Raw genomic sequence first — 15,281 nt, 5'->3', positions numbered from 1 at the left:
AAGGAACTAAATTCATGCAGACACAAAAAAACATCCAGGCCAAACAAAGACGTCGCATGCACAGACAAGTAAACAAAGGCGACACACATGAAAGCAGCAGGCAAAGGCGCAAATGAAATAGACTCGAGCAACACACACACAAACACACGGAAAGATTCGAAACCCACAAGGACACCAGGCGAGCAAACTAGCCCAGAGTTAGTTCACAGGCAAAAAACAGTTGAAGATACAGAGACAGCAGGAAGGACAAGAAGGAGGAAAAGTTTGCCACCGTCTCACACACACACCTCGGACAGACTGCTCCAGGAACTCAGCGATGGCATCAGTGTTGCTGGAGTCCATGAACGAGGCGAACCGAAACTCTCCCTCCACTTCTGAGAAGCCTTCTCTCAGCAGAGCCCGACGCCGGCACAGCGGCTGTCGCACCAGGGACTGAGAAGAAACACACACATCATTACAAATGGCAAAACTGTATCTTCGCAACCATTTCCTCTTCATTGCTCGAGGGCCTGCGGTGACAAGGATGAAATGCCATCTCTACCATCTACCCACACAGATACAAATAAACAGAATATACTCAGAATATCCTCGGATGTGTGGTTTCAGCAGTTTTAGGCACACATACAAACACCCACGCACACACACGAACAGCACAAACCTGCAACACACACATAGTCTTCAGTGCACATAATCTATTGAGCATGGTCACAACCAGCAACTGTAATTTGAGGCATTTTTAATTGGTGTGTTTAAAAAGAATGTGAAATTAAAACAAACTCTACTAAACATCACAAATCAGTAAAGGTTTGTCTGAGGTGCGGAAGCATAAATGCACACACAAAAAAAAGAAAGAGCACATAAAAAGGTAAAGCGATTGCAGGTCCCATTAACGACACCCCCGGCTTCTTCTTCTCCATTTAATGCAACTTATTACAGACATATGGCAGCTCAAAATGTGCATCTCACAGAGAATTCCCACACAACTTAGGAGTGGGAAGCCAGTGGAAGGTCATGATTTTGTTTCAGCACCATTATAGAAATCCTAAAGTTGAGAGAGCAATCAAATTCTGTGAGTGTATACAGATGCCATTTAGTAGGAGTGCTAAAAAACATTACCCACAACGATTTTGAGTCTTCCTGTAATAAAATCCCAACCCAAGCTGAATGATAAACATGTGATAAAGAGTCCAGCAAATTGGATTCTCTTGTGATTGTAATCCATCAAATCTTGAATAAAAGATGTGAACAAGGGCTGCAACCATTTACTCTGCTATTTATCTATTTGTGAGGCAGATTAAGTAGTTTTTAAATCATTTTGAATTTTTTAATTTATCTTTATTCATAAAAAGTGAGAACATGTCTTGGCTTGCACGTCCGGAACTCCTGTTCTTCACACTTTTTTTTTTTAAGTGTTGATTCCATCTGAATAACCAGAAGCCAAATCAGTGCATCTGGGAGAACTCCACTCAGACATGAACCATGGATTTAGAGGGTCATTACATCCTTCTGATTTAGCCATTTGACAACATTTTCTGTCATTATGGCACATATGCTGGAAAAGATGTGCTTGTCAATGGATGTGTCACAACATGCCTGCAGCAGGTGCATACATGCATACCAACAGCTGCTAAGCAGTGTGGATCCCAGAACTCAGTGTGACACAAGCACAGCTTTTCTCCAGAGGTTGTGCATATCATGCTAGAAAATAGGACAGTGGCATGTTCTGACACTGTGACATGCATCAAAGCAGCTCTGCTGCGTGGCCTTGCATGTGTTATACTGATGAACTGCTTTGAGATGCTGCATCAAAGCCTCCTACATACTGCCAAGAGCCCCTTTCTGCAGGTTTTGCCTAAAAGTTGACAAATCTGTGGATGTTCAGTCTGGAAAATGTCAAAATAAAAGATACACGGCCCCAGTAGAAGGGCCAAACGGCCATAATTCCTGAAACCGTTAAAGAAAGTGGCTGCTGCTCGTCGTGAGATCGGGAGGTAACGAGTGAATGTCGTCTTAAATTAAAGGCTGGTTGTTCTCAGCGGGGATCACTGAGAACAACTGAAGAATCAGAGGGAGCGTTAACATCAAAAACGGGCTCAAATCTGGTTTGCCGGTGTTTATATGAACCCCACTTTGACACAGGAAAAATGTGCAAACCAAAGCTTCAAGGCATGTAAAAGCCGGGACATGCTTCAAAGCGGGACTCGTGGACATAAATGGATATTCTGCTTGAACTGGTGAAACAACAGTTTAACAGTTTAATCTTCCCCCTGCTGACATCGTGTGCATGGCTGAAGTGTTAGCATGGAATCCATATTCTACTCTGTGATGTGAGCACAGCCCTGAGACGGTTAACAATGTTTTGGGTGCACACCTTTTCTCTTTATAAATCCATGTTTTTTTTATGAATTGTACCAATCCATTCTGCTTTCTTTACTGTTTTTTAAGTTGGAGGTACAGTCGACAGCATTTTAATTTTTAAAGTGTCTTCCTCCCACTCAGGTCCAGAGTGTCACTCTCTAGCTCCTCCCTCTTACACACACATGGTCATTCTGGCAACAGTGAGGTGCTGATCTTGAGGTTTTAAGGAGTAACATCACTGTAACTATGTCCACTTAATGAATACCGCACTGTTTATAGGCATGAAAAAACTCAGGACAAGAACGCAGTTAGTAGTGACAACTGTGGGGCAAAGGGAACAGGATATGACAAATGTACAGAGGAAGGAGGTCAACAACAGCCACACAACAAGAAAAAAAACACGTGCTCAGAAAAATCAATGAATAACATTTACATAAATCCCATATTAAGTGGGAATCTGCCATGATACTGTAGAACTCTTTCAATGATGTCATTTGGCTTGCATCCATTCACTAATTCAAGTCATCAACAGCAAACTTAAGAAATTTGCTTAAAAATTGTATGATCGTATGAAGTTTTAAACACAGAGTCACAGTTCTGTCCAACACACGGTTTCTAAAAAGCACAGACAGAACTCAGAGAGAGACACAGAGAGACACACAATCAAGGCGCACTCGGCTGGAATTATAATGAGCGTCACAATCATCATCTGGTTACGGCCTCCAGTAGCACCATCATTGCCATTCAAGGACATTGGCGGTATCTCTGCAGGGCAACGAGCATGAAAGTATGCTCGCAGACAACAAAAACACGGCCGTTTCAAAAGGAAGACGGGAGCGTTTCCAGTGATCTTCGGCTAACATTTCATTAAGAACATTAAGGCTTACCTCGCCGTTAAGATAGAGGAGGTCAAAGGCATACACACACACTTGGACTTTGATCTCTGAGGCGTCCACATCCTGTAGGGAAACATCAACACACGTGTTTCAGTATTTTCTCAACAAAAACATGCAAATAGCTGCATCTCATTCACAAATCGCTACATCCCCACCTTGGGATTTGTTACAAAGAGCTCTTTGATTTCTCCCCGGTTCATCTCGAAAGGTAACCACCCAGCCGTCCCATCTTCCCTCTTACCCTTTAACAGCATCGCACCTCTTTGGTGTTCTCATCTCTCTCCTGGCGTATCATTTCCTGCTCTCCCACTTACTTTGCTCACCTCTTCTACTTTTCCATCTCCTGCTCTCACCTTTCTTGCACCTCATCTTGTTTACTCCACTCTTGCTTACCCCCCAATGGTCTCATACCCAACTCTGCCTCATTACCGGGGTGTCCATCATGGTCCCGGTGAAAAAAATTCCAGGACTTTTGTACTTCAGTGACGTGCTATTGAATTCCTTGGAACTGACTGCATCAGCCATTATCCACAACTTTGTCTGTGAAATCTTTGTTTTTTTTTTGTTTTTTTTTAGCAGCTAGCTTGTTTCATGTTAGTCATTCATTAATTCAGCTTTTACCACTAGCATTTAAAAATGGCACCCTGCACACTTTTTGACCCCTAACATCCCTATGAAGTAATGTTTCCTGGCAACGGTTCCAAAGTTTGTGTTCATGCAGTCAAGCAAAGCCCACTCCCGCTGGTGATCCCACACCGCAGCACAATGTTCTACAGCTTGTAGTAACGTGCCAAGAAGCACAATGCAGCAGCTAATGTAGCAAAGTATGTGGCAGGAAAATGTAAACAATGCACAATGCATCTGATGTGTATGTGAACAGAAACTTTGGCGAGAAGCTCCGAGGAGATGGAGCCTTTTCCGCTGCTGGTCCTAAACGGTGGAACAACCTCCCATTGCACATTAGGCAATGTCACTGTCCATTTTTAAAACCCGTCTTAAAACCCATTTTTATTCCCTGGCCTTTTAAGAAAACCCAAATTGTCCCTTCAAAAGTTTAAACAAAAGATAATCTTATTCAAAATATCAAAGAAATATGTTATCATTGTTTCAGTACAATCTGTTGGTTTCCTTAGCTAGGAAATTGTATTTGAATTGGCTCAATATGAACGAATTGGATTATTTTATAAATAATTATGATTACAGTTAATTGAATTCCAATTGGCTTAAATTGGACCTTATTATTTAAGTGCCTTGAGATGACATTTGTTGTATTTGGCGCTTTATAAATAAAAATGAATTGAACCCAGCATGAGACTGTTTCTGTTATTGTTTTTATTTTTTTAATATTGTTATTGTTCATTATTGTTTTTACATTGTTCTTATGTGTTATGCCTCATATTTCGTGTTGTTATTCATGAACAGCACTTTGTTTCAGCCACGGCTGTTTTAAAGGGCTTCATAAATAAAGTTAAGTTGAGTTGAGTTGAAGAAAGCTTTTTGTTGTCTCAAAAAGTGGGATTGTGCAAAAGAAAAAATGCTCAACTCTTAGGAGAGGTAGTGTATAAAGAGCCCATTAAATCTTGGTAATGATCCATATCACACTCTTCAAACTGCAGATTAAGGAAATGGTCTTAGTAGAGGACTGTGCTCTTTGAATCCCTCTCGAATTAGGGTCTTTTGAATCTAAAGCAAATACATGTAAAAAAAAATGAAGCCACTGTCCGACTAACATGTCACCAGATAGTTTTAGTAAGGCTAAATAATTCACCCAATGCAAATTAAACTGACCTGCTGACAGTTTGTAAACCCAAGTGTCATTACCCTTTTATCTATGTGCACTTAAACAGTACAGAGCAAAAGAAGCGTCAGGCAAGAGAGATGTTTAAATTCCTGGCACAGGCCCTGGACTTCGCTCAGTGCCGTTGCAAAGATTATGTGTATTTAAACACATACAGTACCCTGTAAATGTTTTAGGCACTTAATAAAGGTCGAACAGCTGTTCAGACTTATATTCATCCCCCCAATACCATCCGGGAAAAGTAGGTTTTAATCCTATATTCACTTGTGAACAAGCTTAGTCACACAACCAGAGCTTTAAGACTTAACTTAAGTGACAAAAACAATCAGCCTGGGCCATTACATCTGGCTCCCACAGAGTTTAGATTAAGAGATTTGTTCTTACAAAATGTTGGAAGTTATGAGATACACAGCAACTAATCTGTGCCTTACTTCAAGCGATTACTGCTTCCCAAATGTGTGCGTTTGAGCCGTCAGTGTCGAGAGAGTTCTGGTTCCGGTTCGCCTAATATTTTTAAAATACAGAAATACTGTCTCAATTTTCTGAAATGACTTTTAAAAGACTTTCTCCAGTCAAAAATAAATCAATACATCCAGTTGTCTTAGATTTAATGAGGAAAATAATGAGTCGGGTCATAACTAAACCTTTTGGGTTTGTAACTGCAACAAAAACATATATTCAGACAGACGGGGTGTCGTAAATATCACTGACCCCCGTTTTGCTCTGGCATAAATTATGACTTCTTGCAAATGTGTAGATTGTACATCTCAGTCAGAGGTTGAAAGGAGTCAGTTTAGATGCTGGTAAGAGGAGGAAACCCAGCAGGCAACCTGTGGTTACCAGTATGGTGCGTACGAGCCCAAAGAGCAGGATTCAAGGTCAGCAGCCGCAGCCGGCGAGTGGTGGAGGCTAATTAATTAAATTCTAGGTTGCAACTATGCTATTTTAATGTATGAATGCCTTAATGATCTGAAGGGTGAACTTGATGTGTGCACATTTTGAATATACCTGTCACTTCTCCTCAAAATTCAACCTAAACCGGCGAGATAACACCATCTTTGTCAGGTTGAAAGGTTTGAGCTGGCAGATACTGAAATGCAATGGTTGCTAAAGCAACGCACGCACACTTAAGTTCTACTTTGGCCAAGTTTAATGGCGAGATGATGGGGACAGGAAAATGAAAAGCCAGCATCTGCAATTAAATCCCTGCAAGCTTTAAAACTGAAACTTCTCTCCTTCATTGCTTTCCCCTCCGCTCGTTAACGATGTTTAATTAGCACCCATCGGGTTTCATCGCCTCATCCGAAATATTTTATTTGTGATAGTGAAAAACTGGAGATGCTGCTACAAAACGCTTGAGGGGCAGTGTGTGATCAGTTCGTGCATCAAACCCTCATTACAAATAATCACGATGGCGTGATAGCAGTCAATGTATGAAGCAAAAAAGAAAATCATCGAGCTAATCATTTTCAGCTATATTTTATCACCGTGTTCTCTCCGTATCTGCACTCATTTCTCCCTTCCTCATTTACCAGGGTGCCATTATGCAAACAAAAAGACACGGAAAAGGGAGCGGTTTGGTCCTAATGTGATTGGTGTTGTGGAAAGAGGCCGTTACTCTGATCAAACTGAATAAACACCTTGCTGACATTTTCAATCTCATCCTCCTTTTTCCATCCATATAATTTGTCTGTCTCCCATCCATCAGTTGCCCCCCCCCCTCTCTCTGTCTACTTTTTCTACGTCCATCTACTTCCGTCTGCCGGATCATTTCACTCTATTATCTCAATTTCCTCCACCTCCAAGTCTTCATCTCTGTCTTGTTGCCTCTCCTCAACCTTTTCACTTCTTCCCTCATCTCTCATTATCTCCTGCCCTCCTCCTTCATGACAGTGCACACATTTTATTCCCATTCCTTGCACTGGATGACATTTTCTTCTCTTCCATACCTTTCTCTTGCGAGTGGTGAGGACCTGGAAGGGCTGAATCTGTTTCTTCTCGGGATCCCAGGCCACCGCCTCGCAGTCCAGAACACAGGACACCACAGAGTCTTTCTTCACCTGATGGGGAAGAATAATGAGGAAAAGCAAATTAGAGAGGAAAACAAAGGGCTTAAGATGAGACAAGTAGGGATGTGATAGTTTGTTTTAAAAAGCCAGTCTACAGAAACATAACATCAGCAGTTGCAACAGCAGACTTTAGACCGAGAGTTTGAAGTGCATTCAACAAACCGAGAGATACAAACTCTCCATGGGACTTAGATTGGGCCTTTTTAAAAAGGCAGGAAAATATGCAATCAAACTGAGGTCACGTTCAGGCTGCTTCAGGACCTGTGGCTGCCCTCAGTTTACTGTCAAATACTTCAGAAGTCAACAAATTAGCATTTTTCCTCCCCTACGTTGATTGCTACTGTTGAATAGACTTTTGTTACTGAAGCCCATTCTATTCTCCCCAGTTAGCAAGCACCCACGTCTTTGGCCAGATGCCCACATTGTGACAAAAGCTTCATCAGAAAAATTTTTGCAGCATGTTTATCGTTTATGCATCATAAGTAAGAGGCTTTGGAAGCCGACCGTCACCTCCCTGCGCAGGAAAACCCTGATAAGGTTTAAGCTCAGGATAAACCAGCTCGCTGATGGGCAGACTATATTGACCATTGCACCCGATTGTCAAGATCAAGCTGCTAATTATCTCAGCCACAAACATCGTGGGAGTGAGGTTGATCCGAGACCATCGGGATTCCTCAAATCCCGTTTAAATTTACAACCTAAAGCAGACTGGGAGTTAATCAGCAAGTTTGAGGAGGCTAATCAGAGTAAAGAGACACATTAGAGGTAACAGGTTGTTTGGAAACAGTCTTATCAAACATAGCCAGTTGTGCTCATAAGGTCATTAGGCCAAGCAATGCATTAATTACCAATTAATACATCAGCATTAATATTAATGTCCCGATTTAAATTCATAACTCAAAGCATTAAGGCACTGTGGCAGCGTCGGGAAAATTGGTTTCCCCTTATTAATATGCAAAATAATGCAGCAAGGTGCTGTAAAATCTAATCAGACCATCTCCTCTATTTAAGCAGCCCATGCTAGTGAGGAGAGTCACACAGGCACTGCTGGTTTATTGTTTTCATGAATAGATGTTTCACAATGACAGCATGTCAGCAAAAGGGATGCACTTACAATTAAAGCAGCTTTTTTTTTTTAAATCAATTGTCTGCCACATTGGTAAACGATAAGTAATTGTTTACCAAGATTAAAGAATTATTCTAATAGCACAATAAATACCACAAATCACAGCGTCAGGGGAGTGAGAGGAGAAAAAGAGACCAAAAAGGTGAAGTTACAGGGAAAAAAAAAAAGACCAGAGGAAAAGAGACAAGAGTGAGAAGAGAGAGAAGGGAGAGATGAAACAACAGCCAGGAGAACTGACGGAAAGAACAAGCGTCATCACAGAGTAATGAAAAAAAGACTGATTAGACAGAGAGGAGGAAGGAACAAGCGGACAGAGAGGGCAATAAGGCGAACACGGGAGAGAGTGAGAGAGAGTCTTGTTGTCTTTGAAATTAAAAAATGAGTAAAAAAAAGTTAGAGGGCAGATGTTATGAGGAATGATGACACACAGGGGGGAGAAAGGTGCAACACGACCACTGCAGGACAGCAGGGTGAGGCGAAACATTTATTTACCTCCTGCGAGAGGCCTGCGAGTTTATGTGCGAGCATCTCTAAAACTTTCAAACGAATCGTCTCACTGAACAGAGCCGAATTAGAGAAACAGCAATAAGAAACTCCCTGCATTTCCTGTGGCTGCTTTAGGATAAAGCCTTTTGATTGAATTCTTGGAGGTGAAATTTGTATAATTCAATAGGCCTTCTTTGCTGGTGACATTTTGTCTGATCAAAGCAGGCAACCCGCACGTGTAATTATTCAAATTAGTGACGGCTGCATTTCATTTCCCTGAACCAGGTCAGAGGTTTGTAACTGTACACTGAGTGGAGAGGCTTCCTGGGCTTCTTAATAGAGCATAGCCCTTGTTAATGTTAGTAATTCCATCTGAGCTTTTCCAGCTATGATGAGTCAGGCGGCCTGCTGTGGGAAAGCTTCGTAAGATAGCAGGGAGATGTAAGGAAAGGAGAACAGAGAGACGCAACAAAGTGGCCCAGCCAGCTTTGAACCGGGACAGCAGTTGATCATCAGTGATTTAGGCTCCCTGGTCGAACAGCGAGTGCCCACCCAGCAGAGAGTTTTTAAATGGGAGGCAGTAAAAGAACAGTTTGTAGTATAAATAACTTCACACAGCTCTTATCAGCGCTGTCACCGAGGACACAAATAAAGCTGATATGTAAAAAAATGTGGATGAATGTAGAAATTAAACTGAATTCCAAACAGCGAAGATTTAGTAAGAAGCTTTAAAAAAAAAAAAAAAACAACCCATCATGTCAACACAGGACAGAGATTAGTTTCAGGGGACAGATCATCCGAGTTATCTGCTCGTAGTTATTGCTTGATGTGACGCTGCAGTGAGAACTGCATCCATGGGCCACAGAAACCCCTTTGCAATCAAACTGGTTTCAGTTCTAGTTCATGGTTGGTGCTAAAGCCAGTTAGAATTTAGTTCCAGCTAAGAACTGGTTTGGCTTGCCAGGCAGCCACAACAGAGCAACGTCATCATGGCACTTTAAATGCGACTTAAATATGTTTAAATAATGTTCAAAGCCGCACTTAACGGCCCATAGGTGGCGCTACTGATGATATAAAACATTAAAGGGATAGTTCGCCTCTTTTGACATGAAGCTGTATGACATCCCATACTAGCAATATCATTTATGAACATTTTCTTACCCCCTGCTGCGTCCTGTGAGCCGAGTTCAAGCCTCGTTTTGATGTTGACGAAAGTAGTCCAGCTAGTTGGCTGGGGCCACAAAAATAAAACGTTTTGCTTCTCAAAACAATATGCGTTCAAAAGAGTAATACCATTTTGCATCACAAAATCGTTCTCCAGGAAAAAGGTCAGACCTCACAATCGCTTGGCGCCATTTTCTCTCCCTTCGTATCAATGCGTTCAGCCACCTGCCGACAGCCGCGCCTGTTACGGTGTTTGCTGTTCGGTCTGCACTTCGGTCTGCAGGGCACTTTGAATTGCCCTGTGTATGAATTGTGCTCTATAAATAAAATTGCCTTGCCTTGCCTTGCCTGCACGGCCCGTAGTGATACGAAGGTAGAGAGAAATAGCGCCAAGCGATTGTGAGGTCTGACTTTTTTTTGGTGAACGATTTTGCGATGCAAATGTATTACTCCTTTCAACGCATATTGTTTTGAGAAGCAAGACACTTTATTTTTGGGGCCCCAGCCAACTAGCCGGACTACCTTCATCAACACCAAAACTCAGCTGGAACTCGGCTCACAGGACGCAGCAGGGGGTAAGAACATGTTCATAAATGATATTACTAATATGGGATGTCATACAGCGTCATGTCAAAAGAGGCGAACTGTCCCTTTAAGCAGCAGATCCAATGTAAGAAACACTGAGCTCGTGTTTTCAAACTTCCCGTCAGCGTCGCAGCTCCGTTTTTAATTGTTCCCGAGGCTGCGGCTGTGAACCAGCTCTGGAGTCACTTTGGTGGGAATGAAATTACTCACATGATAACTGCGATGTACTTGAAGTATAGGAGAGAACTTGATTAGGGACTGTTCAAATGTGAATCCTTTCTCACAGCAACCATTGCTTCTACCTTTAGGATATCAGTGGATACAGATAAGGGGCAACAAGGGCCCCGGTTAGCCGCAGATGTGAATGATGCTTAATTAATGGCAGACAGGCAGAGTCATTTTCTCATTGCCTATTCAAGACTAGACTGATAAGCCTTCGTTGCACATCTTTGAACTGTTTGTAAGGTACGAAGGTGGAACGAGAGTCTGAAGGTGATGTGCTTCTCAGCCGTAAGGAAAGGTATTTACAGAGCTGACGGGCAGCTGGAACTAAACACCACCCCAAACAGCAGCGCTTTGTCACTCAGCTGATTCTGCAACAGTGAAATCAGGTAGACGGCAAGCGTTGAAGTAATATCCCTGCAAATGCCAGGATGCAGATTTTCCCAGCATTGCAACAAGATGAGCAGTGTCTGTGGGTTTACTCGTTCCTTGTAGCACAACCACAGTGTGAAAAGGTAGGCTTCACCTACAGAGATCTAGTTAATTCCTTTACCCTCCATCTATTAATCTTTTTGACTCTGGTGGTCTCTCTTTCCATCATTTAGACTCCAGCCGAACCAAACGAGTATGATGGAGGCGATTTAAAGTTCTAGGGAACAACAAAAGCACGACCCTCTGAAGGAGAGGGGTTAGCTGGATGGAAGAAAAAAAAAAAGACAAAATGTCAACATCCCCTCCAAACAGCATGAGGGACGGTTCTTTAAAAAAAATATATATAATAAAATCACCATAAACTTGTTTTGAATGGAAGCCAAAACTGTCACCTAATTAATTCCAACTAAAATCTACTTCTATGATGATAAGAAATGGTTCTATTATGTTCTTCTTCTTCATTTAAGCCGAACACCAAATAAAAAACACAAGACAAGCCGACTTTTGCCCTTTTGCAAACTCAATTTATGAAATATGATAAATTCCACCTCTGGCTGGCTAAGTTACGGTCAATACTGACATACTGCAACACCCCTGATTCCATCACAATGACCAAATCCTGAGAGATCATCTGATTCAATAACCTCGACTGAAAACAAAATTAATCAAAGGAAAGACCAGCGCAGCGTTGATTTATGTGGTACTTAAGTGCAGTTCCTTGCTGTGACAGAAAAAAAAAAAAAAACTTCAGCAGGCACTGAGGCAGTGAGCGTGCTCAGATAACCTCAGGCCAGCAGCCAAAGCGTCAAGTGGTTGTGATCTCATTCTTACTCCCCACACAAGTGGAGCCTCACCAATTTGGCGAACCCAACCACAGCAGCAATTTAAGGTTAAACAACTGGTGGTCTTGACATGCATTAGAACGATGGAGGAGAGTCAAAAGGTGGTTTAAAATTCCCCGTTCTTGTACAGTGTTGAACAGGCAGTGGTAGCTCTGGGTGACTGCAGGAAGGCAAAGGAGCAAATACACTTTGAAGAGAGGTTTCAAACCATGACAGGAATGGGCTGAGTAAAAGCAATTCAATGAAAGACAGAGTGAGCAAGATAAATGTGTTCAGCTGTGCCATCATTTCACAATCACAGCACAGACCCGCTCTGGTGTCCCACGGGCCGGGCAGCGCCGCGCTGAAGTCTTTTACCTTGGGAATGCGAGAGATGATATCGGGGTATTTGCCAGTGTTGTCTTCCTGGTTGCGGCTGAATATTCGGACTTCACCGTTTTCTAGAATGTGAATCTGTGGAAATGGGGGGGAAAATGAAAAATAAATAAATTGTTCAATGTGTAAAAACAGAGATGTCAGAGATGCCAGATATTTCACAAGCAAACCTGAAAGAGAGATGTGTGGAGACCACGTGGGAGAAGAACAGCGGACGGTTACTGTTACGAACAGATTACGGGATAAACGTGTAGGTGGAATTTTGCATAAAATCAAGAGAATTATGGACAACCCTGAACATCCTCTCCATGAGACTGTTATCGGAAAACAGAGTCTCTTCAGTCAAAGGCTTCTTCAGTTTGGATGCAAAACGGACCGCTAGAGGAAATCATTCCTGCCCACAGCCATCAGCATCTATAATAACTCCTTGATTTAATTGAGCTACATCAACATTTAATTTCCCTCTGGGATAAATAAAGTATTTTTGAATTGAATTGAACCATTTCACAGCCAATTATGCCGCTTTGTCAGGTTGTGTAAAATAAAAAAATAAAAAAATCAGTTCATATCAGATCACGTGATTTTTTCTCTTTTGAGCAGTCGCTCTGTCAGAATATGCAACTGTAGCGTCAGAGCACACTCTGGATTCTTGCCTTCTTGAAGATAATTACCAAAGAATTCCCTGTCTCGCACCGACAAAGACAACAGCGACAACCTCATCCGAGTGCAAACACAGTTCCTTTTGACTCGACTGTAAAGCTGCAGACATGCGTGGTCACAGAGTGTGTTGCAGAGGCTGCACCGACCAATTAATCTCCAAAGAATTCTTCCAGATACAACCGACTGATTTCAGAGTAAAAGAAAGAATTTGTTTCCCCCATCATGTAAACCTTCCAGAGGTTTCACAGAGTTTTGAATCACATGGCACATATATGCTCTAATCTGAATAATTCCAGCTAATTACACAGACAGAAAAGGAAAAACAAAGTGCACTCACTTTCATATCCAAGGTTTGAATGTACCAGCGCATGATAAATAAAAAGATCTTGTCCACAACTGGGTTTTGAAATCAGGTAAACACAACCTCACAGGAACAACACGACACATATTACACCCTTAACGTCTACATTTCCTGCGCCATGTGCACATAACAGCGGTGATGATACATTTCCAAAGCGTGAAAGCCCGATAACTCAATAATGTGCCCGGACCTGCGTTGTGTAGACGCACAGATGGAGCTGCCACCCCAAAGGGAAACACTGTATTGTGATATAAAATGACATGAATAAATGTGCTTGCACTGTATATTCAGAATGCATTAGGGGTTACTGGGAAGAGGAGAGCAGCGACAAAGAAAATAAGAATAATTGAAAAAAAGGATGAAAAATGACTGTTCTGGAGAGCTTTGTTTGAGTGAAGCATCCTTTCTGGAGCTATGCTGCTACACAACCGGGTTCAAAGCACCAAATGCAAAAGGCAGATGAGTGCCCTTATGAAGTGATTTTAGGGGTGGAAATGAGGTAGTTTAATGCAATGACTGACTCACCACGACACCGTTTTATTCGCGTGTTCAGTCAATCCAGCATGAAGTGAATTTGTTTTTGATGGAAATCTGATCCGGCTTTGCAAAGTCATACAGACCTCTGTGGTGCAGATTCAAATATCAAACAAATTAGTTGTGTTATTCAACTGAAAGTTTTGGGCTTGTACAGGCGAAACAATGCAATCTGCCTTTTCTTTGTTCTTTTTGCTTCTCCTCGTTTATCTTTGGGTGTCTGCACGCAGTCTGCGGCAAACTCACGAGCAACTGAATGTGTGTTTCATAGATAAAATAAATCCTATTGGATACACATACACTTTTTAAAAAAAATAAAAAATAAATAAAAATCGACCAGATAATCTTCTGTTGCAGTTACTTAGAAACTTAGGTTAGTTTGAGTGTTTCTTTAAACATGCTACTGCATATTTTAATGTTAGACTTGCATAACATCGCCCATCCTGTGACATGCCTATGTTCACATCAGTGTTGCTGCTGAGACTATATCATTTAAATCCCAAATGTCTTTTTCTGGCCACTGTTGTTCCTTTTAACTTTCTTCATCAACAATGACTGTGGCCAACTACAATATGATTTACAGACTTTTGTTGACTTATTTGTCAACATGCCCAAATTACACGTTACAAATGTTAGCTCTGTTGCTGCTTCTTTCTTCTCTTTAATAATTGCCATCGTCACAAATAAATAAACTCGGAAGATAGAAAGAAACAGATGCACAATAATTGTGACTTCTCAGCTGTCTAAGAGGCAGAAACTGACATCCTTATGGCACCACACAAAAACCAAAACACACACACACACACACACACACACAAAAAGGGAATGTTTCACTGATTAATGCATCTCGAGTCCCTCTGCTGGCTGTTGGAGGTAAAGTTCACTGCAGTGATGCCAAAGAGAGAAAGAAGCAGAAAACGAGGACGTCATGAGGCTCACTGCCTCCATCCTGTCTCTCTGCTTCGCATGCAGCTCAGTTCAAAGGCACTTTATTGGCATGACTGTCCAAAATTAACAATACAGCTGGAGGGGTTTACATTACTTCACTTGCTGCATCTTTTTATGTCTCCTGAAATTTCCTCCCCTGTCTACTGTTGTGTCTTTGTATTCATCTCTCACTCCTTCTGATGTCTCTTGCCTTTCCTATTTCTAGACATTCTCCTCACCTCCCTCAACACCACCCCCCCATCTGGCCCACAGTCGCAGTAGTAGCTTGTTCTGCCCACAGGCCAAGGGTAAAAGCAGCACTACTGTTTATCTTAAAAGAAAAGGCACAGGCACACATATACACACACACACACACACAGCCGAGGAGAGCGCACGGCAAAGAGTCACACAACAGCAATACCTCTTACTCAAAAAACACAGCCGAA

The 15,281-nt window shown here is 41.9% G+C and overlaps 1 protein-coding gene across 1 annotated transcript in view; it reads right to left on the bottom strand.

The window, feature by feature from the left end:
- Positions 1-15,281, bottom strand: part of lig1 (ligase I, DNA, ATP-dependent) — a 57,867-nt gene that overhangs the window by 17,990 nt on the left and 24,596 nt on the right. The window contains exons 18-21 of the mRNA XM_075482795.1: positions 12,336-12,431; positions 7,002-7,112; positions 3,246-3,317; positions 288-432 (exon numbers count right to left, since the gene is read on the bottom strand). Coding sequence (XP_075338910.1) covers positions 288-432; positions 3,246-3,317; positions 7,002-7,112; positions 12,336-12,431 — 424 coding nt within the window. The remainder of the gene's footprint in view (positions 1-287; positions 433-3,245; positions 3,318-7,001; positions 7,113-12,335; positions 12,432-15,281) is intronic.

This window comes from Odontesthes bonariensis, chromosome 14 (assembly GCF_027942865.1).
Source record: "Odontesthes bonariensis isolate fOdoBon6 chromosome 14, fOdoBon6.hap1, whole genome shotgun sequence".
In the NCBI taxonomy this organism is placed as follows: Eukaryota; Metazoa; Chordata; class Actinopteri; order Atheriniformes; family Atherinopsidae; genus Odontesthes; species Odontesthes bonariensis.
The sequence above is the reverse complement of the archived record's forward strand: the minus strand, read 5'-3'. Positions and strand labels throughout refer to the sequence as shown.